Source organism: Nerophis ophidion, linkage group LG24 (genome assembly GCF_033978795.1).
Source record: "Nerophis ophidion isolate RoL-2023_Sa linkage group LG24, RoL_Noph_v1.0, whole genome shotgun sequence".
Taxonomy (NCBI): Eukaryota; Metazoa; Chordata; class Actinopteri; order Syngnathiformes; family Syngnathidae; genus Nerophis; species Nerophis ophidion.
Window position 1 is genome coordinate 19563153 of NC_084634.1, and position 27857 is coordinate 19591009.

At 40.5% G+C, this 27857-nt stretch overlaps 1 protein-coding gene across 3 annotated transcripts in view; it reads left to right on the plus strand.

The window, feature by feature from the left end:
- The window catches only part of enpp1 (ectonucleotide pyrophosphatase/phosphodiesterase 1), a 100067-nt gene that overhangs the window by 33323 nt on the left and 38887 nt on the right, over positions 1 to 27857 (plus strand). For all 3 annotated transcript variants that reach the window (XM_061885968.1, XM_061885967.1, XM_061885969.1), the window contains exons 3-6: positions 5125 to 5191; positions 24107 to 24204; positions 24269 to 24348; positions 27099 to 27218. In XM_061885968.1, the coding sequence (XP_061741952.1) occupies positions 5125 to 5191; positions 24107 to 24204; positions 24269 to 24348; positions 27099 to 27218 (365 nt within the window). The remainder of the gene's footprint in view (positions 1 to 5124; positions 5192 to 24106; positions 24205 to 24268; positions 24349 to 27098; positions 27219 to 27857) is intronic.

Here is a 27857-nt window from a genome sequence, read left to right on the forward strand (position 1 = left end):
TTTTGAGATTAATAATGAGATGAATAGTATGATATCCTTATCAGGAATTTTCTTCTTTGTACTTTGAACACTTGGAGTTTAAACAGTTTCTTAAACTGGAACATTTTAGAGCGTTGTTTGATTTCTTTGCTTAATCATTCCATAATTCCACGAAAATAATTGTTGTACATTCCTGGGTAGCAGGTTTTAGATTGCTTTGTGCATCGTTTTACCTGTTTGCAAACACACCAAATTATGGAATATTCAGGTACTGTATATTAGTATTCATGGATGAAATAGGGTTAAATGTGTCTTTATTGTGTTTTCAAAAATAGATTAAAGGTTTCAGAAATTTTTTTAATGAATTTTCTGGGTTGTGGGATAATAAGTCCAGATTAGTCCTAGACCAGGGGTCGGCAACCTGTGGCTCCGGAGCCGCATGGGGCTCTTTGATCACTCTGATGTGGCTCAGCTGCATACTTGCCGACCCCCCCGATTTTTTCCGGGAGGTTTCCGGATTTCGGTGACTCTCCCAGCAATCTCCCGAGGATAATATTCTCAGATTTTCACCCGGACAACAATATTGAGGGCGTGCCGTGATGGCAATGCCCTTTACGTCCTCTAGAACATGTCGTCGCGTCCGCTTTTATACCATGCTATCTGAGTGCCGGCCGGTCACATGTGGTGTGCGGCTGCTGCCAACTCGCGTAAGGGACTGCAAGGCATACTTGGTCCACAGCCATACAGGTTACACTGACGGTTGTTATATAAACAACTTTAACACTCTTACTAATATGCGCCACACTGTGAACCCACACCAAACAAGAATGAAAAACACATTTCGGGAGAACATTTGCACCGTAACACAACATTAACACAACAGAACAAATACGCCAAATTCCATGTATCCCTAACTCTTCCGGGCTACATTATACACCCTCACTACCACCAACCCCCACCCCCCTGTGCGTCGGTTGAGGTGGGGGGGCGTGGTTTGGTGGTAGCGGGGGTGTTTAATGTAGCCCGGAAGAGTTAGGGATGCATGGGATTCTGGGTATTTGTTCTGTTGTGTTTATGTTGTGTTACGGTGCGGATATTCTCCCGAAATGTGTTTGTCGTTTTTGTTTGGTGTGGGTTCACAGTGTGACGCATATTAGTAAGTGTTACAATTGTTTAAACGGGCACCCTCAGTGTGACCTGTATGGCTGTTGAACAAGTATGCCTTGCAGTCACTTACGTGTGTCTGCAGAAGCCACTTACAACATGTGAATGGGTTGGCAAGCTGATTGTAATGGTTGTAGAGGGCGCTAAACGCATTGCCATCATAGCACACCCTTATTATTGTTGTTTGGGTGAAAATCGGCAGACATTCGAGAGAATAGTTCCCCTGAAATTCGGTAGTCTCCCGGAAAAATTGGGATGGTTGGCAAATGTGATGTTGTCAAGCGGCATTCAAATAAAACGCTGTGTTATTTCATTTTGAATTTTAAAAGAGTTTTGTGGATCGCATTGTTTTCTTTTTGTGAAACAGGTCAAAATGGCTCTTAGAGTGGTAAAGGTTGCCGAACCCTGTCCTAGACTAATGTGGTCTACATGATTATAAAGGGGTGATATGTGTGTACTATAAAATCAAGTTAAAGTTTTACAAACCATAAATTTGGATTCTTTACACCTTTCTGTTTTTGTTATTTTTTTGTATTTTTTTGCATTCATTCAATGATTGTATATCAAGTAAAAAGTATCAGTCTGGTATCAACTATCAGTATTGCCCACCATTGGAAGAAAATACCAGCCCTGTTACTTGCTTACACTTTGAGGGATTTTTTGGGGCCCCCAGAATTCCCTCCTGTTTACCAGGAAGTCCCGATGAGTAATAGAAACCTCGCTTATTTTATCACATTTAACTGAAATCCCAACTGGTTTCAAACTGATCCTGAAACCCCCTTAGAAGCTCTGTTATCCAAATGTTCTCTTGCTGACTCTGCGGCTGCCCCCATCTTGGGCGGGGTGCCTTCTCTGTTGTGGCACCACCCTTTGACTTGTATGTCCTATTTATCATCAGATGAAAAACATATGGAAGGAATCTGACTTCAAACTGCAACTTAATTTAGACATGAGACAGATCTGCTTTGTGTGGGACATGTACCAAAAATCTGTTTAAAAATAGAAGAAAGGACAGTAAGAACGCTTCCATTGATTCCTTTTGCGAAAGGTCCCCCTCACCCACTCCCACCACAGAAACTTGACTCTAGAGACCAGAAATGGGCCGTTTTTGGGGTTATTTTTTTTCACTTCTGGTCTGGCAAGGCAGTAAGTTTCTCAGCATCATGCTGAGAAAGCCAGCCAGGAGCAATCGAGCCAAGCGATGGACTGTGCCTTCTTTGGTTATAGTCGCCTTGTAGGTGAGAAGAAACATTTCAGGAAATATGTCATCCTTTTAGAGAAACATTTATCATTAATATGCCCTTGAGAGTCTTGTGACTGTTTATTATGTTAAGAGTGTGCAGCTGCTCGCTCATACTGAGATATTTTAATGCTCTTGTGTCGCTAAATAACAAATATCACAATTGTGTTGGAAAAGCATGAGTTATTTTTGTAAAGAAAGATGTCAGGTATGGTTTACTGTAAGAAAGGAGATTAATAAGCATGTCCAAACCAGTCCAAAAAAAGACTTCCCATCTGAAACAGGGTTTCTGCAGGTATCAGCAGATCTAATTTAATGCGTCATGTTTTTTTTTTTTAAACCAATTTAATGCCCTTGTCCTAATGCAGATCAATATTATATTGTACATGGTCAAAACAACACAATTGTCTGTGTGGGGAAAAAAAGTAAGCATTTGACCTAGAATAGTTTAAAAGCTAAAATTGTTCATTAACTGTTACTTTTGAATAAATTAAAATTGGTTCACAAGACTGTTTTTAATCTAAGAATTTATTTTTGTGGAGTGGTAGCAGCATCTGCCAGTAGTGGTGGCATTGTGGCGACAGCAGAAGTTGCTTTGTTGGTCACGTCAAATAAATTTGGTGCCGTTTAATCGCCAACTTGTGATAGCATGTAGGATTTCACCCCTTTTCATTTTTAATGGCATTTAAGACCTTACTTTTCAGGCTTTTTAATGAACAGTTTCAATGAACTTTTAAATAAACAGCCTTTTAGTAATTAAATCATAATTTTTATTAAAAATTCAGAAAAAGTTGTATTTTATTTAACAACAAATCAAGGATCTAGTTACAGGTGACCGTCTATCGCTCGGCTGTCGAGAGCCTGCTGACGTACTGCATAAAAGTGTGGTACGCCAGCTGCACTGAAGCAGACAAACAGGCAATTCAGAGGGTCATAAAGTCTGCACAAAAAATCATCGGCTGCCCCCTCCCCTCTCTGAAGGATTTACATAACTCCCATTGCCTCAAGAAAGCAAAAACCATCCCCAAAGACAGCACACACCCTGGCTACCACCTGTTCCACCTTCTACCATCAGGCAGGCGCTACAGGTGCATCAGAGACAGAACAAACAGGCTCAGAGACAGTTTTTTTCCCAGAGCCTTCACCATGTTGAACTCTAACTTATAATAATAATAATAATTCAACCCTGTACAATATCCTGCCCTAATACCCACTGTGCAATACTACCCTTCGAGTGCAATACGTCCGACACTGTTATTTATTACTTCGGTACTTTTGTTTTGTTCTGTGTATTGTACAGTATTTTGTATTTCTATAGTGTTTTGTATATTGTACAGGATTGCTTTTTATTTTTATTGGACAGTAGTCTGTTTATTTCAATTGTTAGTTTTTCCTTTATTACCTCTTGTTATTTATTTTACCCCATATTTGTTCCCACAACCACACCTTAAGTTAGTCTTTGATCTCGTTATATGCAAATATAATGACAATAGTCTATTCTATTCTAAAGGTTCAATATATCGATTTAAACATTTATTTTGTGCTGAATTACATATGCATTTTTTGCAAGTAAATACTCAAATTTTAAACGCAAGGATATGTATTAAAGTTTTACTCCCCATACTTTAATATAAATAGATGTTACAGGGTGGTGGTGGTAACTCAAATTCTTAAAATACTGCTCAAAGGCACCTGGTCTGCCAGAGAATAATACGAGGTGGCAAGAGAGATCAGTTTTGCCAACGTAGGGAAATTGTCGCTATATTAAGGGAGAAGTCAACCTATGAGTGAATAACATTTATATAGCGCTTTACATAGTGGACCCCATTATCTAAGTTACATTTAAACCAGTGTGGGTGGCACTGGGAGCAAGTGGGTAAAGTGTCTTGCCTTAGGAGACAACGGCAGTGACTAGGATGGTGTAAGTGGGTATCGAAGCTGCAACCCTCAGGTGTCTGGCACGGCCAACCGAGCCACGCCGCCGCCTGTGGGTGACTCGTTTCAATATTGATATCAGTCCAATGTCAGCAAAAAACAATTATCGGATTCTATCGGCTTGCATCGAAACTTTCTCTAATAAGCTTCAATTAAAGCCATCTAAATGTCCTCCAAAAACACACAATGTTGGTCTTTTCTCCTATTTTAGTGAATTACAAAGATTAGCCTAAAAAGCTATAGGGCTTGGCTACTAAAAGCTAGCAACTCCACAACAGCTAAGCACACAAGCTATGTGTAATGTGTCCTTAATTGAACCCTATTACAGTCTAAAACAGCACAATGTCAATATAAACAGGTATTAAATAATTAGAGTTCCATATTACTTACACAAAGTCTCCAAGGCAGAAGCGTTTTGGAAAGTATCCAGTGACAAACGTGTCCGCATTATTTAACTCACTGCATTATGATCTTAATTTGTCGCCAAAAAAATTACCAATCGACTAACTAAAATACAGCATAAGTCCTTTCCAGACAGTTAATAAATAGGTTAATGTTTTTCATATATCTGTTATTGTAGTAATGTATATTGTGGGCCTGTGACAAATTCAAAAAATAAAATAAAGCAAAAATGAAGAAAAAGGCATTATGTAACAAGAAAAAGCTGAAATGTAATTGTCTTAAAATATAAAAACATTTTTAGCGTTTACCACATGCATATTTTCACCTGGTGATGGGAACTTCTATAAATGTACCATTTTTGTACTGTAAATGTAACCCAGCCACTCTTCTTCTCACTTTTCCAGGTGACGGTGAGCTCTGGCTGCAGTATGAAGCGACAGCGGGAAGTGAACAGCCACAGTGTCCATCAGGGTAATATCCCTAACATTTTTGCAATAATGCAACACATTCCTCAAAGAAAAAGTGGTAGAATTTCGAGTTTCACCAAAGATTTTGAGAAAATTATGTGAATTAGTGAAGGGAATTTTGGCTCTTTGTGGAATTTTGCCTCCCAAGGCTCCTCAGATTTTTTTTTCCATTTAATTACCAAAATATGTGTGAAATAAAATATTAATCTAAAAAAACAAATAAAAATATAACGCATGTACAGTATTTATATGGCAATATTAATAGACTTAACCTCTAAATGAGAGTATTTTAAATAAAAAAAAGACCCATTTTAATTTGAAAGCTTTAAATCAATTGAGTCTTGTTTTGCTCAGATGTAAAAACTGTCTCATGGAGCTCTGGGATGTAGAGGTACTCTGTGATGCTACAGGCATAGGAGCAGCAACAGTTGAATGAGTTTATCCCTTGCTGGTCTTTTCTCCAACTCCATATCACTGTTTGGTTAGTCCTGCTTTATAGTATTTTTGTATTTTACAAGGTGTAAACTCTACCGTTTTGGAGTCTTCACACTTAAAATGTGTTTTAAATCGTACCCCTTTTCCTGCTGTCACTCTTCGGTAAAATGGTAAAAATCTTCTTGTCTCTCGTGCTCAATACCATGCCTGTAACGTTCCCTCCCCCTCCTGCGCACTGTTGTCTACACCAGTGGTTCTCAATTTTTTTTCAGTGATGTACCCCCTGTGAACATTTTTTTAATTCAAGTATCCCCTAATCAGAGCAAAGCATTTTTGGTTGAAAAAAAGACATAAAGAAGTAAAATACAGCACTATGTCATCAGTTTCTGATTTATTAAATTGTATAACAGTGCAAAATATTGCTCATTTGTAGTGGTCTTTCTTGAACTTTTTAGAAAAATAGATATAAAAATAACTAAAAACCTGTTGAAAAATAAACAATTGATTCAATTATAAATAAATATTTCTACACATAGAAGTAATCATCCACTTAAAGTGCCCTCTTTGGGGATTGTAATAGAGATCCATCTGGATTCATGAACTTAATTCTAAACATTTCTTCACCAAAAAGAAATCTTTAACATCAATATTTATGGGATGTGTCAACAAAAAAATGTAGCTGTCAACACTGAATATTGCATTGTTGCATTTCTTTTCACAGTTTATGAACTTACATTCAAATTTTGTTGAAGTATTATTCAATTACTATATTTATAAAGGATTTTTGAATTGTTGGTGTTTTTCAATAAATATATTTATAAATGACTTTTGAATTGTTGCTATTTTTACAATATTTAAAAAAAATCTCACGTACCCCTTGGCATACCTTCAAGTGCCCCCAGGGGTACGCGTACCCCCATTTGAGAACCACTGGTCTACACAGATGCTGCCACAGATGCTGCCAGAGCCACATATGTTGATCAATGCGGCTTTATAGACAACAGACATTTTCTCTAAAAAAACGCTCTTTATCGGGAGCCGGCTCTCTCAAGGCTATAACTAGGATTTGACAAATACCGAGGTCACAAATTGGAGGAACTTTAAAAGGTTGAAATCAAGTGTATCCAATGATATTACTTTGAGCAAAAAAATGAATTTCCAGAATAACAAACGTTTTAATTGTGCTATAACTGTCACTCATCTAACATCTTTGATAATCAGCCTGATTTTGTAGCAGTCCACATTTTTATTAATATCTTGAAGTTTAGTATATTAAATAATTTTAACATCATTAAGAGATAAATTTACAAAACATACCAAATTTCCAACTACGACCAGGGTTCCAACCCTAGACCCTTTGGTTTGTATAGCAAGTACTAAATGTTGCCTTCATGTCATTCAATAATTTACATTTTAATGTGCTTCATCATGCAAAATGTCCCCCCACTGACCGCGAAGCCCTACTCAGAGAGCGTGTTCTGCATTTAGGGCGAGGCGGCGCCTGCACCAGTATGCCATCCATCCATCCATCATCTTCCGCTTATCCGAGGTCGGGTCGCGGGGGCAGCAGCCTAAGCAGGGAAGCCCAGACTTCCCTATCTCCAGCCACTTCGTCTAGCTCTTCCCGGGGGATCCCGAGGCGTTCCCAGGCCAGCCGGGAGACATAGTCTTCCCAACGTGTCCTGGGTTTTCCCCGTGGCCTCCTACCAGCTGGACGTGCCCTAAACACATCCCTAGGGAGGCGTTCGGGTGGCATCCTGACCAGATGCCCGAACCACGTCATCTGGCTCCTCTCGATGTGGAGGAGCAGCGGATTTACGTTGAGCTCCTCCCGGATGGCGGAGCTTCTCACCCTATCTCTAAGGGAGAGCCCCGCCACCCGGCGGAGGAAACTCATTTCGGCCGCTTGTACCCGTGATCTTATCCTTTCGGTCATGACCCAAAGCTCATGACCATAGGTGAGGATGGGAACGTAGATCGACCGGTAAATTGAGAGCTTTGCCTTCCGGCTCAGCTCCTTCTTCACCACAACGGATCGGTATAACGTCCGCATTACTGAAGACGCCGCACCGATCCGCCTGTCGATCTCACGATCCACTCTTCCCCCACTCGTGAACAAGACTCCTAGGTACTTGAACTCCTCCACTTGGGGCAGGGTCTCCTCCCCAACCCGGAGATGGCACTCCACCCTTTTCCGGGCGAGAACCATGGACTCGGACTTGGAGGTGCTGATTCTCATTCCGGTCGCTTCACACTCTGCTGCGAACCGATCCAGTGAGAGCTGAAGATCCCGGCCAGATGAAGCCATCGGAACTACATCATCTGCAAAAAGCAGAGACCTAATCCCGTGGCCACCAAACCGGATCCTCTCAACGCCCTGCACCAGTATGATTTAATGTTAACGTAATGTTCACAGCACATTTCTGATTGGATGATGTTTAAAGTAAAAGTGGACTTCTTTGTTTTGTTGTTGGAGTTGTAGCGGGCTGTGCATGACCAAAGATCGTATACTGAGAGAGGATGATCCCCGCATTGTGATGTGAAGCGCACACGATGTCCTAGACAAAATATATTTACAGTAGTGTTGTCCCGAAACCAGTATTTTGATACCGGTACCAAAATGTATTCCGATACTTTTCAATGCTTTTCTAAATAAAGGGGACCACTAAAAATTTGCATTTTTGGCGTTATTTATTTATTTATTTTTAATATTACGGTACATTAAACATATGATTCTTATTGCAACTTTGTCCTTCGATAAAATACTGAACATATGAGACAACTTGTAGTACTAAGCAAGCAAACAAAGGCTCCTAATTTTGCTACTGATGTATGCAGTAACATTGTCATTTTCCATTCTATTATTTTGTCAACAATATTAAGGACAAGAGGTAGAAAATTAATTATTAATGTACTTGTTCATTTACTGTTAATATCTGCTTACTTTCTCTTTTAACGTGTTCTATTTACACTTCTGTAAAAATGTAATAATCATTTATTCTTCTGTTTGTCTTCTGCAACCCTTTGAGACACTTGTGGTTTAGGGCCATACAAATAAACATTGATTGATTTGGGGGGGGGGGGGGGGGGGGGGCACGCGCGACGCGACTGGTTCTTTTTAGAGGCGGTATAGCATTGCGGTACTGTATGGATAACGGTATCGCAAACCGGCTACCGTCGTTTACTTCAGAGTCTGCCCTCGTTTGCGATTGATCCATCACTAATGCTAATATACAGTACCGTATTTTTCGGATTATAAATCGCTCCGGAGTATACGTCGCACCGGCCGAAAAGGCATAAAGAAGGAAAAAAACATATATAAGTCGCACTGGAGTCTAAGTCCCATTTTTGGGGGAAATTTATTTGATAAAATCCAACACCAAGAATAGACATTTGAAAGGCAATTTAAAATAAATAAAGAATAGTGAACAACAGGCTGAATAAGTGTACGATATATGACGCATAAATAACCAACTGAGAACATGCCTGGTATGTTAACATAACATATTATGGTAAGAGTCATTCAAATAACTATATCATATAAAACATGCTATACGTTTACCAAACAATCTGTCACTTCTAATCAATAAATCCCATGAAATTTTCTTCCTCGATGTCGCTTCCAAACAACTCTGCTAACTCCAAAGGTATGCGCTGCTTCCTCTTGTCGTTTTCTGATGCATATTTCTCTACGTCCCGCTTGTTATCTGCAGTACATGATTTCCTTTTCGGTGCTATTTTTGTTCAGCCCTTCTCAGTTTTTATAAGTTAGCGCCAACGTTGAAATGATCCATTTTAATAGCTACGGCAGTAGCATATAGCAGTTAGCATTCTATGACCCACAATGCACTTCTGCCATGACCCTCCCCCGCCGAATTCTTATTGGTTGACGTGTGTGTGACGATTGCTGACATTTTCTTTGTCTCTTCCGCGAATGAGATAAATAATATTTGCTATTGTGTAACCTGCAGTACATGATTTCCTTTTTGGTGCCATTTTTGTTCAGCCCATCTCAGTTTTTATAAGTTACTGCCAACGATGAAATGATCCATTTTAATAGCTACAGCAGTAGCATATAGCATATAGCAGTTAGCATTCCATGACCCACAATGCACTTCTGCCATGACCCTCCCCCGCCAAATTCTTATTGGTAGACGTGTGTGTGACGATTGCTGACATTTTCTTTGTCTCTTCCGCGAATGAGATAAATAATATTTTATATTTTACGGTAATGTGTTAATTTCACACATAAGTCGCTCTGGAGTATATGTCGCACCCCCAGCCAAACTATAAAAAAAAATTGTGACTTATAGTCTGAAAAATATGGTACTTTTACACAATGATTGTACCTAAACAGTGTAGTGGTACATGCTCTAGGTTTTGACTACTGGCCATGGTGGGTTGTTTTACTCCATTCTAATTTTAATGTAACTTAAACCGTTCCATGTACTTCTAGAGTTATTTAAAGTTTTACTATGGTGCCAGTTGCCCTCCACAACAATTAAATTCACTTTATATGAGTTGTGTTAATTCCTTGTGACATGGCATGGCATGATATTCTATACCAAAATTCATTTATTTACTGTTGTTCCATAGCTTTTTTTCATCCGTCTAACTCTCACATTGTTCATCCGATTGATCCAGTTCAAACCTTTAAACTTGCAGGACACGCGGGTTCATTCAACAAATCTTTTCCCAAATTACCGGTTTTACAGAAATGTATAATTTTCCGGTATTTTCACCCTTTGTTATGAGTTCAACCCTGGCCGAGTTATACCAAAGACTATAGAAGTGGGACCCATTACCTCCCTGCTTGACACTCGGCATCAAGGTTTGGAATTGGGTGTTAAATCACCAAAATGATTCTCGGGCGCGGCCACTGCTGCTGCTCACTGCTCCCCTCACCTCCCAGCGGGTGATCAAGGTTTACGGGTCAAATTCAGAGAATATTTTCGCCACACCCCATGTGTGTGTCTGTGTGTGTGTGTGTGACAATCATTGGTACTTTAACTTAACTTTTCTTCTTTCGACTACTCTTCCCACGTCCTTCAACCAATTTCAACCATTCCACCATCAAAACATTTGTGTTATTCAATACATTAAAACTATCCCTCCATCCATTTTCTCAGCTGCATTCGGGCGGAATGCAGCTGGACAAGTCACCACCTCATCGCAGGGCCAACACAGACAACCAACATTCACACACATTATTTATCAAACCGAAAAACTTCTTGGATTTTTTTTCCAAAATATTGGACAATATTATTGATAAGCTTACCACCCTTTTTACTAAAATAACCTTGACTGCAAGGAAATGTTCTGCATGAGCAGGAAATATATTTGTTGTAAAAATAACATTGATTTAGTCTGAAATTAGACATGACATAGCAGTATTGCAATGTTTGCAATGCAATGTTTTATACCATCAGGTAGCATATTTTATTGTAAAACATTGATTTATACACAATTAGTTGAAAATGTAATTACCATTGCAGCAATGACTTCTGGGTAGATGCATGTCAATTTTAACCACTGCTGGACACTGGAGTGACACGTTGGGCGTTTAGCTAAGTAGATGGCATAGTGGTCTCACGCCAGTCACCAAGGCTCAAATCCCAGAGGGACCAAGAGCATAGACCAGAACCAGAAGGGTTAAATTAAGTTAACTTTGGCACATTTACTTAACTAATTTTGCGGCCGTACACCTAATGAGTCGTACGGTTTAATTGGAACTATTACTACATATATTTAAAATTTAAAGGGGAACATTATCACAATTTCAAAAGGGTTAAAAACAATAAAAATCAGTTCCCAGTGGCTTGTTTTATTTTTCGAAGTTTTTTTCAAAAATTTTACACCTCCCGGAATATCCCTAAAAAAATCTTTAAAGTTCTTGATTTTCGCTATTTGCGATGCGACTGTCCATTTCCCTGTGACGTCGTACAGTGCTGCCAATACAAACAACATGGCGGTTACCACAGGAAGATATAGCGACATTAGCTCGGATTCAGACTCGGATTTCAGGGGCTTAAGCGATTCAACAGATTACGCATGTATTAGTGTCAAATTACGCATGTATAGTGGCCGTGTGCAACCCGAGGGTCCCTGGTTCAATTCCCACCTAGTACCAACCTCGTCACGTCCGTTGTGTCCTGAGCAAGACACTTCACCCTTGCTCCTGATGGGTGCTGGTTAGCGCCTTGCATGGCAGCTCCCTCCATAAGTGTGTGAATGTGTGTATGAATGGGTAAATGTGGAAGTAGTGTCAAAGCGCTTTGAGTACCTTGAAGGTAGAAAAGCGCTATACAAGTACAACCCATTTATTTTATTTATTTCTGTATTGAAACAGATGGTTGGAGTATGGAGGCAGATAGCGAAAACGAATTTGGAGAAGAAACTGAAGCTATTGAGCGAATAGCTATTGACGCTATTCGGCCATAGCATGGGTGTACCTAATGAAGTGGCCCATAGCATAGCTGCCTTATTAGCATCGCCGGTAAAATGTGCGGACCAAACAATCAAGACTTTCGCATCCTGTGACACTGGAGCAACTTAAATCCGTCGATTGGTTAGTGTTTGTTTCGCATTAAACGTGGGTATCTAGTTTCAAATGTACATACAGCTAGCGTAAATAGCATGTTAGCATCGATTAGTGTAGCATGTTAGCATTGATTAGCTGGCAGTCATGCTGCGACCAAATATGTCTGATTAGCACATAAGTCAACAACATCAACCAAACTCACCTTTGTGATTTCGTTGACTTAATCGTTGCAAATGCATCTGCAGGTTATCCATACATCTCTGTGCCATGTCTGTCATAGCATCGCCGGTCAAATGTGCAGACACTCTGGCACATTCAATGGGGGTCTGGCGGCAGATTTCTTGCCAGTGGTGCAACTTGAATCCCTCCCTGTTAGTGTTGTTACACACACAATACACTGACGAGGCATGATGTCTCCAAGGTTCCAAAAAATAGTCGAAAAAACGGAAAATAACAGCTGAGACCCGGTGTTTGTAATGTGAAAATGAAAATGGCGGGTGTATTACCTCGGTGACATCACGTTCTGACGTCATCGCTACAAGACCGATAAACAGAAAGGCGTTTAATTTGCCAAAATTCACCCATTTAGAGTTCGGAAATCAATTAAAAAAATACATGGTCTTTTCTCTGCAACATCAAGGTATATATCGACGCTTGCATAGGATTGGTGATAATGTTCCCCTTTAAATACTCATACTACGTTTCAGTAACGTTTCCGATCATCAACATTCAAACCATTTCAAAGTCAAGCCGTTTCAGTAGCATTTCAGTTGAGCTTCAACTCTTCAATATTCAAACCATTCCTACATTTAAAAATGTACTTAAATAATTCCACTTTATTTCAGCAAATTAAATCAGCTTTGGCATTTGGGCATTGACACTTCCAAGGAAATTGCATTTTCTAGTTGCCGTTAACATTAAAGCAATATAAATATCAGGTCTATTCAACTGATGGCCTATGGGCCAAGTCCGGCCCGGGAATTACGCCATACTGGCCCCGGAGTATAGTTCAGACTTGGAGACAAAAATTTGAGCTGCAAACTCCTAAAAAAAAGTAGAGTGCTCCTGGTGTTTAGAGGAACTTGGATTACTGTTAACACATTGAGAGATCCTTGCATTGACATTTTAACCCTGCTAGCAAACACTGGCATCCGAACTTGAGATTTACATAACTAAGTCATCCCTCAAGGCACCCCTTTAAGTCTTCTTCTTTTTTTCGTAATGTGATTTACAAACTCCGTTTCCATATTAGTTGGGAAATTGTGTTAGATGTAAATATAAACGGAATACGATGATTTGCAAATCATTCTCAATACATATTCAGTTGAATATGCTACAAAGACAACATATTTGATGTTCAAACCGATAAACTTTTTTTTTGCAAATAATCATTAACTTTAGAATTTAATGCCAGAAACACGTGACAAACAAGTTGGGAAAGGTGGCAATAAATATTGTTTAAGTTGAGGAATGCTCATCAAATACTTATATGGAACATCCCACAGGTGTGCAGGCTAATTGTTAACAGTTTGGTGCCATGATTAAGTATAAAAGCAGCTTCCATCAAATGCTAAGTAATTCACAAACAAGGATGGGGTGAGGGTCACCACTTTGTAAGCAAATTATTGAACAGTTTTAGAACATTTCTCAACGAGCTATTGCAAGGAATTTAGGGATTTTACCATCTACGGTCCGTAAAATCATCAAAAAGTTCAGAGAATCTGGAGCAATCACTGCACGTAAGCGATGATATAACGGACTTTTGATCCCTTCATGCGGTACTGCATCAAAAAATTACATCAGTCTTTAAAGGATATCACCACATGGGCTCAGGAACACTTCATAAAACCACTGTCAGTAACTAAAGTTGGTCGCTACATCTGTAAGTGCAAGTTAAAACTCTACTATGCAAAGCCAAACCCATTTATCAACAATATCCTGAAACGCAGTCGGCTTGGCTGGGCCCGAGCTCACCTAAGATGGACTGATACAAAGTGGAAAGGTGTTCTGTGGTCTGACGAGTCCACATTTCAAATTATATTTGGAAACAGTGGACGTGGTGTCCTCCAGAACAAAGAGGAAAATCACCATTCGGATTGTTATAAGCGCAAAGTTGAAAAGCCAGCATCTGTGATGGTATGGGGGTGTATTAGCGCCCAAGGCATGGGTAACTTACACATCTGTGACGGCACCATTAAAGCTGAAAGGTACATACAGGTTTTGGAGCAACATATGTTGTAATCCAAGCAACGTTATCATGGACGCCCCTGCCTATTTCAGCAAGACAGGTGTTTCAACAGTGTGGCTTTGTAAAAAAAGAGTGCAGGTACTTTCCTGGCCCGCCTGCAGTCCAGACCTGTCTCCCATCAAAAATGTGTGGCGCATTATGAAGCGTAAAATACGATAGCGGAGACCCCGGACTGTTGAACGACTGAAGCTCTACATAAAACAAGAATGGGAAAGAATTCCACTTTCTAAGCTTCAAAAATTACTTTCTTCAGTTCCCAAACGTTTATTGAGTGTTAAAAGAAAAGGTGATGTAACACAATGGTGAACATGCCCTTTCCCAACTGCTTTTGCAGCCATGAAATTCTAAGTTAATTATTTGCAAAAAAAAACAAAGTTTATGAGTTTGAACATCAAATATATTGTCTTTGTAGTGCATTCAATTGAATATGGGTTGAAAAGGATTTGCAAATCATTGTATTCCGTTTATTTACATCCAACACAGTTTCCCAACTCATATGGAAACGGGGTTTGTATGTAACTAATGCGTTGCTGTGTCTTCTTTACTTTACATGCAGTCAATTATTTGCTCAACTTCTTTAGTTGCACTAGTGGTGTCCCTCAAGGTTCTATTAGACTGGTGACCCGGGGGTTCAGTTTAAAAACAAAACAAAACACTGGAGCGCGGTTTTAGAGATGTAGTTTGACTAGCTTTTTTGCAGAAAACAGCAGAGTGCTCCTGTAACTCTGACAAAATAGACCAAAAATAAAATATCTACTGTAGAGAATGCTAGTTTTTACGGAATACTGGCCCCCAAAAGAAGTGTTTATCTCTGGTCTATGTATTCCAATCCAAGCTGTCCTGTTTTAATCTCATCAGACCGATTCTCAACTCTTTAACTAGCTTGTTTTATAAATAAAACCATTGACTCGTGGTGTGAGTGGAGGCCATTGTTTCCACGCCGCAGGCTGTTTGGCGGTAGTGCTCCAGGGGGAAAAAAAATCAGGATTGTTTGTCTTGTATGTTTTTTTGTTTTTTTAGCTTCCTCGTGACTCCTTGAGGTAGAAGTGATTGTTTTTGTGACGATGTGGAAAAATGACTAGTTCTGTGGAAAACCTGGCTAATGATGACTCAGCGCTCAGACGTGTGCTCCAGACATTCATTAAGACCTGCGGCAAAAACAAGTAAACACTTTATGAATTACATTATTCTTATTTTTAAATGCAGTGCGTCCTTATTTTGACATCCTCTTTCTGCTGTTATTAGCAAATCTCAGGTGTGATTTGTCATGCTTAGAAAATGCAAACATTTGCTCATGAGCTATTTATGAAGGAGGCTATGCTTCCTGTTATCCTGTTTCGCTTTTGAGCTGTATGGAGAAAGATTAGGCCACATAGCTTTAATGTTACATTTTTCATATAAAACAACTTTAGTTTTTTTAATTGCATGTGTCATAAGTTAAAGTGTCTTTTTTTGCTGACTTCAGTTAGGTTCCATCAACTCTTTCACAGGTGGATTAGAAAAACTGTATGGCAAATATGAGTTTAGACAAACTAATTCAGTCTGTCACAGTTGGTTAGGGACATACAGTGGGGCAAAACCGTATTTTAGTCAGCCACCGATTGTGCAAGTTCTCCCACTTAAAATGATGACAGAGGTCTGTAATTTTCATCATAGGTACACTTCAACTGTGAGAGACAGAATGTGGAAAAAATATCCAGGAATTGACATTGTAAGAATTTTAAAGAATTTATTGGTAAATTATGGTGGAAAATAAGTATTTGGTCAACCATTCAAAGCTCTCACTGATGGAAGGAGGTTTTGGCTCAAAATTTCACGAAACATGGCCCCATTCATTCTTTCCTTAACAGGGATCAATCGTCCTGTCCCCTTAGCAGAAAAACAGCCCCAAAGCATGATGTTTCCACCCCCATGCTTCACAGTAGGTGTGGTGTTCTTGGGATGCAACTCAGTATTCTTCTTCCTCCAAACACGGTCGACGAGTTGCGTTTATACCCAAATGGATACATGGATGATACAGCAGAGGATTGGGAGAATGTCATGTGGTCAGATGAAACCAAAATAGAACTTTTTGGTATAAACTCAACTCGTCGTGTTTGGAGGAAAAAGAATACTGAGTTGCATCCCAAGAACACCATACCTACTGTGAAGCATGGGGGTAGAAACATCATGCTTTGGGGCTGTTTTTTTTTGCTAAGGGGACAGGAAGATTGATCCGTGTTAAAGAAAGAATGAATGTGGCCATGTTTCGTGAGATTTTGAGCCAAAACCTCCTTCCATCAGTGAGAGCTTTGAATGGTTGACCAAATACTTATTTGCCACCATAATTTACAAACAAATTCTTTAAAATTCATAAAATGTGAATTCCTGGATTTTTTTTCACATTCTGCCTCTCACAGTTGAAGTGTACCTATGATGAAAATTACAAACCTCTGTCATCATTTTAAGTGGGAGAACTTGCACAATCGGTGGCTGACTAAATACTTTTATGCTCCACTGTACAACTCAGATCAGTAGATTAAAGTACAAAGTGCAGTCAGGATATAAGACTCAAACCCTTATTCGGTTATGTGTTCTTGTTTTTTATTGACATGACCTGTTACGACTCCTGCCATGACAACCCTATCTGGTCATGAAAAGGGCTTGATGCATTGATACAATTGAGGTAAACTGGAGTGCAGTAATCTACTGGAGTAGTAACCTACTCTTCTTAACTATTAGTACCGGTTTTTGTGTATTTGAGATCTGCATAAGTCCTGAAAATGTAAAATCAAACCATGGAGGCATGGCAGAGATATTTATAAGACAATCTTTCATTCTTTCATACTTCTTCCAAAGGAGCCGTTTGGAATGTGATGTTTTTCCTCAATGGTGACATCGGCGAATATCTCCACATATGGTAAAAATTTACCCGAAGAGCTTTGCACGATTCTAATGCTGTAGTCCAGGGGTGTCAAACTCATTTTAGATCGCGGGCCACATGAAGAAAAATCTACTCCCAAGTGGGCCGGACTGGTAAAATCACGGCATGATAACTTAAAAATAAAGACAACTTCAGATTGTTTTCTTTATTTAGAAGTAGAACAAGCACATTCTGAAAATGTACAAATCATAATGTTAGTTTTTTTTTACACTAACATGTTGCGATTAACAATATTCTATCTTTATTTGTCATTATTTATACTTTCTGAATAAATTATGTGGTAATGTTCATCAGTCATTGATGTTAATTTTCAATCTATCGAGATAAAAAAATATCAAAATCAAATTACAGGATGTTTTCACTAGTTTGCTCATTTTCCTCAACTGGTGCACTAACATAATTTTTTTAATTTGTTTTACATATGTAGCATAATCTACAATGATACAAAGAATTGCTATTGCAACATCTAGTGGACACATTTGGAACAAAAGATTATTTTATTCAAACATTTTGGCTAATTTTTATAGTTGGCAAACTCATCCCGCAGGCCAGATAAAACCTGTTGTACGGGCTGTACATTTGACACTCCTGCTGTAGTGAATAAGCTCCTTTTCTCTTTCCTCTTTTGGGGCAGACTGCTGTTGCCATTTCGAATACCAAGTAGCGTATAGTTCGAACTTGATCTGTCAGTTGACCTGCTATGGAAGCGCTAAAAACTACAACACGGACGACGAGTCGGAGAAGTCAAAGTCGAACCACGTAAATAAGACGGTGCATCTTGAAGAAATGGTCAAAAAGCAGCTTGAATATGATCTGTAAAACCTAATCTATGCAAAGGTTTGACCATAGAACCACATGTACATGTCATTTAGACTACAAGAAAGTGTTTTAAATCTAGAAAAAAATCAAATGACCCCACGGAGGAACTTTTTTCCAGCGTAGTAACACATAGGTATGCTTCGGTATTAGCCGTAAAAGGTAGCTACGGCAACAGATAAGCTAACTTCTACGACAACACGTTTGAGTTTGTAATGCACAACATGGCGATAGGACACCACTCTGTCATGACTGAAAACATGAACAATCATATTACAGTATCTGTAATCTAGGGCTGTAACTAACAATTATTTGGATAGTCGATTAGTCAACAATTATTTAAACGATTAGTCGACTCGCCGGATAATAATGTGTACACGTTTAATGGCTCTAATTTTTTCATCGACTTAATTGCAGCTTAAGTTATTTTAGGCATGTGCCTACAAAAATCGAAGATGACTAATTCATTCATGATAATGTATTTATGGTGTAACTGTGTTGCTCATTCAGCTGTTAGAAAAATAAAATTAATACAATGTTTCCATTAAAGAGAAAAGGCAAAGTGCTAAAAAAATAACCCTTTTTATATTTTTTTATTAAAAAAAGTTGAATTAGCACCACTGAAAAAAACAAAACACAAAATCTTCCCCTCAAATATAAGTCATTTTGTGATGTTTAAAAATCTGCATACTTGTGTATTGATTATTTACTAACTCTTAACAGTTTTAGCACTCTAATAGACTCAATGGGTAGAATTCCATCTTTGATTAATTCTTAATGTTTGATATTGTGCTTTTTTTTTTTTTTTTTTTACCGTATTGCAAATTGACACTGCTTTAAAACATACTTGAATTGATGTAGACAAAGTTTAGCTGGCTGACTTTGGCTAAAATGTTAGTTATTTTTCACACAACTACATCTCACTCTTATAGTGAGCTAGCAAGGTGGAAGCTAACACTCTTACCGAGGCTGAGTCTGCTTCCTCCCTCCAGATGTTTGACATGTCTTCACTTAAAATGCTGGTGTATCACAGCTGACGATAAAAACGAGGTCCGCTTTGCAAAATGAGCAAGGTATTCATGTTTTTAACAAGAAAAGAAAATGTTCTCACACTTTACATAACTCGGAAAAACACGAGTGATGACATCAAAAATATTGTCGACAAATATAATCCTCGACGATAAATGTAATTGTCGACTAATCGTTGTACTTTATTGTAAAGTATTAGCCCACATTACATGTTTTGTTTGTACATTGCAAGCAAGACAGTGTATGCGGTCTGTCACAATACACACATGACGTGATGCGTGACACACTCGATGGACAGTAGTACATTTAGTCCAGCTGGCCGGGGAATTCTTTCCTGACTATTTGGGTAAGCACTCCATTTATGTCGTAGTAGCATGGCTTCAAATTACACATTTTGCAGCTTCGAGCTGTAGAAAATAGATGGAGTCACTTTCACCTCACTCTATCGGCTTCTGTCTGCGTCTACATTTTGATCTTCCCTGGTGCTGGCTTCTAGAAGCAGTATTTCATCCTCAGTATATTCATGTTCAAAAAGAGAAGTTGTGAATCCTAATTTTTCCAAAAATAGTTGTCGTCGTTGTTTGTTACCGAGTCTGCCATGTTTACAAGACACAATCGTGTTTGATTATATAAGTAGGAACACATTTGTTGCCAGAAGTCGGAAGTGCGCTGCTATGGAAATGTAAATCAACGTGCTGAAGAAATTGATTAAAATGATCAAAATAAAGTAAACATTTAACAAATTACATATTGATATGGACATGTCTGTTACTACATTATATATATGGACTTGCAGTGTGTATATATAAAACATTTTGAAGTTGTTTTAGAGGGTTTTGAAGCCTACAATGGTGAATCATTAGCCGCATCTTGCAAGTGTTTTTATCAACTCGAACATCCAAAAAAAAGACACGTTTTTGTTTCTCATAGTTTTAAACGATGGGCACAATTCCCCCAAAAATTGCAATTCCCTTTTTTGGCTGTTGCTGTGGGACCAGCATGCACCTGGGGTGGGGAAGGTATGTATGTTTATATATATGTGTATATATATGTATATATATATATATATTTTTTTTTTTCAAATTTGTTTGTACATTGTTTCCCCCATCTGCGGACACTACAACCCACAGTGCAGTAGGACCATCCATCCATCCATTATCTTCCGCTTATCCGAGGTCGGGTCGCGGGGGCAGCAGCCTAAGCAGGGAAGCCCAGACTTCCCTATCTCCAGCCACTTCGTCTAGCTCTTCCCGGGGGATCCCGAGGCGTTCCCAGGCCAGCCGGGAGACATAGTCTTCCCAACGTGTCCTGTGTTTTCCCCGTGGCCTCCTACCAGCTGGACGTGCCCTAAACACATCCCTAGGGAGGCGTTCGGGTGGCATCCTGACCAGATGCCCGAACCACCTCATCTGGCTCCTCTCGATGTGGAGGAGCAGCGGCTTTACGTTGAGCTCCTCCCGGATGGCGGAGCTTCTCACCCTATCTCTAAGGGAGAGCCCCGCCACCCGGCGGAGGAAACTCATTTCGGCCGCTTGTACCCGTGATCTTATCCTTTCGGTCATGACCCAAAGCTCATGACCATAGGTGAGGATGGGAACGTAGATCGACCGGTAAATTGAGAGCTTTGCCTTCCGGCTCAGCTCCTTCTTCACCACAACGGATCGATACAACGTCCGCATTACTGAAGACGCCGCACCAATCCGCCTGTCGATCTCACGATCCACTCTTCCCCCACTCGTGAACAAGACTCCTAGGTACTTGAACTCCTCCACTTGGGGAAGGGTCTCCTCCCCAACCCGGAGGTGGCACTCCACCCTTTTCCGGGCGAGAACCATGGACTCGGACTTGGAGGTGCTGATTCTCATTCCGGTCGCTTCACACTCGGCTGCGAACCGATCCAGTGATGCCAGATGAAGCCATCAGGACTACATCATCTGCAAAAAGCAGAGACCTAATCCCGTGGCCACCAAACCGGAACCCCTCAACGCCTTGGCTGCGCCTAGAAATTCTGTCCATAAAAGTTATGAACAGAATCGGTGACAAAGGACAGCCTTGGCGGAGTCCAACCCTCACTGGAAACGTGTCCGACTTACTGCCAGCAATGCGGACCAAGCTCTGACACTGATCATACAGGGAGCGGACTGCCACAATAAGACATTCCGATACCCCATACTCTCTGAGCACTCCCCACAGGACTTCCCGAGGGACACGGTCGAATGCCTTCTCCAAGTCCACAAAGCACATGTAGACTGGTTGGGCAAACTCCCATGCACCCTCAAGAACCCTGCCGAGAGTATAGAGCTGGTCCACAGTTCCACGACCAGGACGAAAACCACACTGTTCCTCCTGAATCCGAGGTTCGACTATCCGGCGCAGCCTCCTCTCCAGTACACCTGAATAAACCTTACCGGGAAGGCTGAGGAGTGTGATCCCACGATAGTTGGAACACACCCTCCGGTCCCCCTTCTTAAAGAGAGGGACCACCACCCCGGTCTGCCAATCCAGAGGTACCGCCCCCGATGTCCACGCGATGCTGCAGAGTCTTGTCAACCAAGACAGCCCCACAGCATCCAGAGCCTTAAGGAACTCCGGGCGGATCTCATCCACCCCCGGGGCCTTGCCGCCGAGGAGCTTTTTAACTACCTCAGCGACCTCAGCCCCAGAAATAGGAGAGTCCACTACAGATTCCCCAGGCACCGCTTCCTCAAAGAAAGACGTGTTGGTGGGATTGAGGAGGTCTTCGAAGTATTCCCTCCACCGATCCACAACATCCGCAGTCGAAGTCAGCAGAACACCATCCGCACCATACACGGTGTTGATAGTGCACTGCTTCCCCTTCCTGAGGCGCCGTATGGTGGTCCAGAATCGCTTCGAAGCCGTCCGGAAGTCGTTTTCCATGGCTTCCCCGAACTTCCCATGTCCGAGTTTTTGCCTCCGCGACCGCTAAAGCTGCACACCGCTTGGCCCGTCGGTACCCGTCCACTGCCTCCGGAGTCCTATGAGCCAAAAGAACCCGATAGGACTCCTTCTTCAGCTTGACGGCATCCCTCACTGCTGGTGTCCACCAACGGGTTCTGGGATTACCGCAACGACAGGCACCAACAACCTTGCGGCCACAGCTCCAATCAGCCGCCTCGACAATAGAGGTTCGGAACATGGTCCACTCGGACTCAATGTCCCGCACCTCCCTCGTGACATGTTCAAAGTTCTCCCGGAGGTGTGAATTGAAACTCTCTCTGACAGGAGACTCTGCCAGACGTTCCCAGCAGACCCTCACAATGCGCTTGGGCCTGCCAGGTCTGTCCGGCATCCTCCCCCACCATCGCAGCCAACTCACGACCAGGTGGTGATCAGTAGAAAGCTCCGCCCCTCTCTTCACCCGAGTGTCCAAAACATAAGGCCGCAAATCCGATGACACAACTACAAAGTCGATCATGGAACTGCGGCCTAGGGTGTCCTGGTGCCAAGTGCACATATGGACACCCTTATGTTTGAACATGGTGTTTGTTATGGACAATCCGTGACGAGCACAAAAGTCCAATAACAAAACACCACTCGGGTTTAGATCCGGGCGACCATTCTTCCCAATCACGCCTCTCCAGGTTTCACTGTCGTTGCCAACATGAGCGTTGAAGTCTCCCGGTAGGACAAGGGAATCACCCGGAGGAGCACTTTCCAGTACTCCCTCGAGTGTACCCAAAAAGGGTGGGTATTCTGAACTGCTGTTTGGTGCGTAAGCACAAACAACAGTCAGGACCCGTCCCCCCACCCGAAGGCGAAGGGAAGCTACCCTCTCGTCCACTGGGTTGAACTCAAACGTGCAGGCTTTGAGCCTGGGGGCAACAAGAATTGCCACCCCAGCCCGTCGCCTCTCACTGCCGGCAACGCCAGAGTGGAAGAGGGTCCAGTCCCTCTCGAGAGAACTGGTTCCAGAGCCCTTGCTGTGCGTCGAGGTGAGTCCGACTATATCCAGCCGGAACTTCTCTACCTCGCGCACTAGCTCAGGCTCCTTCCCCCCCAGTGAGGTGACGTTCCACGTCCCAAGAGCTAGCTTCTGTAGCCGAGGATCGGACCGCCAAGTGCCCTGCCTTCGGCTGCCGCCCAGCTCACAATGCACCCGACCTCTATGGCCCCTCCTATGAGTGGTGAGCCCATTGGAGGGATGACCCACGTTGCCTCTTCGAGCTGTGCCCGCCCGGGCCCCATGGGGACAGGCCCGACCACCAGGCGCTCGCCATCGTGCCCCAACTCCGGGCCTGGCTCCAGAGCGGGGCCCCGGTGACCCACGTCCGGGCGTGGGAAATCTGGGTTCATTTTGTTGTAATTCCATAGAAGTCTTTGAGCTGCTCTTTGTCTGATCACTCACCTAGGACCTGTTTGTCTTGGGAGACCCTACCAGGGGGCATGAAAGCCCCCAGACAACATAGCTCCTAGGATCATTGGGACACGCAAACTCCTCTACCACGGTAAGGTAGCAGCTCAGAGAGGAGTGCAGTAGGACACTTTTGATTTTCATTTTGGTAATTTTTTTATTAGGAAACATTGTTTTGACAATTTCTTACTACACACGTCTTTACAACGTAATTCTTTCATCAGTTGCAAAGTTACACAGCGAACAGCACGGTTGACTTACAAGCAAGTAAGTCAAAAATGAGAAGACGGTGACCTCAGGAAACAAAGAAATGAGATGAGAAATCATAATTCTTCAACAGTAGACACATTTGTCGTCTTCTTGCCTCGCAGTCTTTGACTTTTTTTTCTTCTATCGGGGCCTCAAAGAGCTGTTTGTAGTGTTTTGCCCACGCTGCCGAAGCAACAACAATGGTCATAATTAGTGCTATGCAGTGTTTGTCCATCCCTCTTTACTTACACACTATCAGTTGCATCCTTGTAAACGTCTCACGAATCTTCCTTCCCTCCTGCTCAGTTTCCCAAGGTCCCCCCTCATCCTGGTGTCCTTGGATGGTTTTCGGGCGGGATACCTGGAAGATCACATCAGCCACATACCCGTTATCGCTAAATTACGTAAGTCACTGCTGGACCCTTGTTGGTTTATTGAAACACCCTAATGTCAAACGTTGTGTTGCAGGAGCCTCGGGTACAAGCACACCACATATAAGGCCTATGTATCCCTCAAAGACCTTTCCAAATCACTACAGCATCGTCACTGTGAGTCTTGATTGTCAAAACTGCCTTTTTTTTGTTGAGATAGATATACAGTTGGCAGGATTATGCAAAGCTATTTTCCTTGGCATGGCTTAGAAAGAACCCCTTACATTTGTGTTGATCCGAATAAACGAGCTATCATCCCTCTTGGAAGTAGCCTGAAATGTGGAAAAAAAAACAATGATAGACTTTCGAGTTCGGGGCATCCAAAAGGTGGCCATTTACGGCACGCGGCTCGGATTATGTCAGCCTGCAACATGTTATTAGTAAAAAATATAGTAAAAAAATAAGTAATGTAATGATTAAAAAAGCAAAAAAATTTGATATAAAATTTGAAAAGTATGTGGAGGACATCTTGATATTTATTTAATAAAAATAAAGATGCTACAAATTATATCAAAACTTAGTGTCAGCTTTGTTATAAGTGACAAATTGTATTATTCATAGTTCTTAGTACCACCATTTTCGATTTTTGATATTTTTCCTATATTTGTACTGTTTTGTTTTTTTAACAAAACTGTAGCTGCGTTACTCAAATGCCCCCCTGGCCGCACTATGGACACCCCTGTAATTACTAAACATGGTACAAGTTGCCACCTAAGCTGACACTTTTGTCTTTAAACATATGTAATGTCTATTTTCACCATTTTGCTTTTCAAAATAAAACATCAAAATGTCCCCCACATACTTTGACTTTTTGTTAAGTGGCCAACGGTGGAAAAAGTTTGGACGACCCCTGTTCGAGTTATGGTAGCAGGATAGTTGTATCGTAGTATTACTTTTATTACAATTTAAAATAATTTTTTCCTGAAAATATTTGATGGTATTGTACAGTTTGGGATGTTTTAAAGAATTGCAGTACTAAAAGTTAAATATCAGTTCTATTTGGGCAGAATTAGTAAGTGAGGGAAATGTATTTGCATTGTCTCATTTGTTCGGCTGCTATAATTTTATTAACTGGATTACAAATCAACATTCTTTCTATTTCCTGTAGGTCTTGGTAGGCTAGCTTAATGGTCAAATTTTTAAAGTCTGATTAAACACTAGGGCAGCGATGATTAGTCAACATAATCAACCTTGATTATGAAAATTTAAGGATTTGTTGCCGACAAGTTGATTTTAATGCGTATGTTGATAACACTAACAGTACCGGATACATGTACTTTTTTCACTTTAACTGTTTTTTTTACTGTACATATTAGGGGTGTGGGAAAAAATCGATTCGAAACGAATCACGATTCTCACGTTGTGCGATTCAGAATCGATTCTCTTTTTTTTTTTAAATCGATTTTTTAATTATTTTTTTTTAATCAATCCAACAAACCAATACACAGCAATACCATAACAGTGCAATCCAATTCCAAAAACAAACCTGACCCAGCAACACTCAGAACTGAGAGAAGACACAAACACGACACAGAACAAACCAAAAGTAGTGAAACAAAAATTAATATTATCAACAACAGTATCAATATTAGTTATAATTTCAGCATAGCAGTGATTAAAAATCCCTCATTGACATTATCATTAGACATTTATAAAAAAAAACCAAAAAAAACAATAGTGTCACAGTGGCTTACACTTGCATTGCATCTCATAAGCTTGACAACACACTGTCCAATATTTTCACAAAGATAACATAAGTCATATTTTTGGTTCGTTTAATAGTTAAAACAAATTTACATTATTGCAATCAGTTGATAAAACATTGTCCTTTACAATTATAAAAGTTTTTTTTACAAAAATCTGCTACTCTGCTAACATGTCAGCAGATTGGGGTAGATCCTGCTGAAATCCTATGTATTGAATGAATACAGACTCGTTTTGAATCGGAAAAATATAGTTTTTGAATCGAAAATCGCGTTGAATCCAAAAAAAATCAATATATAATCGAATCACGACCCCAAGAATCGATATTGAATCGAATTGTGGGACACCCAAAGATTCGCAGCCCTAGCACATATACTTTGTAGAATAAAGTAAACATTTGTTTATTTTGTTGTGAATAATTCACTCTTTTCAAAATGAGTTGAAATAAAGTGGCAGACTCACAGCATTCATAATTATCATCGACTAATCAAAAATAATTGCTGATGATAAACTATTCGTTGCACCCCAATTAGTCACACTTTTAAATTTTCATAAACCGCAGAACATGTATAGCATATTTTAAACCAATTCCCTTCTCCATTTGGTTAAATAGCAACTTAACGCTAAAGGTTATGGGCGGAATTTTGATTAAATATTCAGGAACTGTCAAAAATGGGAAAAAGAAATGTCACATTGTTTGCACTACGAGCCTGCAAAGACAAGAGGGTTCACTCCATGTAGGGAAAAAATGAGACCGCTGCAAAGAGTGAACCCTCTTGCAGCCTGTTTGGACACTACAGACTAACAAAAACATGCTAATTTCATGTGTCCTTTGACTCACTATGGTTTGTCTGTTGGCAGCATGGTTTAGAATGTTATGGGTGCATTTTCATTGAACTTTCAGGAAATGTCAGAAATGAAATAAAAATACAAGTGATTAGATTTTGGGGGTGATCTGGATCACTGTCTAGATTCAGAATTTTTTTCAAGGAATTCTTTACTAATGGTGCCTTTTTTGCACTTCCAGTTTTAAATAAGACCTCATTCATGGTGGTAAAGGAGGAAGTGCACCTAAAATAGATGGTTAATGCGATAATATTTTGTAATCGCATACGTTAACTGTGACAGGCCAAAAATAAATGTGCTGTGTTTAATTTCTACAGGGCCTTTACCCGGAATCTCATGGCATTGTTGACAACAAGATGTACGACGTGAACCGGAATGCATTCTTCCGCTTAAACTCCGAGGAGAAGTTCAACTCCAAATGGTACCAGGGGGAACCAGTAAGTGACCATTAAGCTATGCCTCTACTTGTTTTCACCCAAACCGCCAAGCAGGCAGAGGATAATCAACAGAAATGTGTAAACAACTTTTATAGAACTAGCTAATATTTAGCATAATAGTTTAGATCACTTAAAGTAGAAAGGAAAGTGTACTGTAGTGGTCTCTTTGCCACGTTGTCATTTACAAACCCTGTTTCCATATGAGTTGGGGAATTGTGTTAGATGTAAATATAAACGGAATACAATGATTTGCAAATCATTTTCAACCCATATTCAATTGAATATGCTACGGACAACATATTCGATGTTCAAACTGATAAACTTTTTTTTTTTGTTGCAAACAACCATTAACTTTAGAATTTGATGCCAGCAACACGTGACAAAGAAGCTGGGAAAGGTGGCAATAAATACTGATAAAGTTGAAGAATGCTCATCAAACACTTATATGGAACATCCCAAAGGTGTGCAGACTAATTGGGAACAGGTGGGTGCCATGATTGGGTATAAAAACAGCTTCCATGAAATGCTAAGTAATTCACAAACAAGGATGGGGTGAGGGTCACCCACTTTGTAAGCAAATTGTCGAACAGTTTTAGAACAACATTTATCAACAAGCTATTGCAAGGAATTTAGAGATTT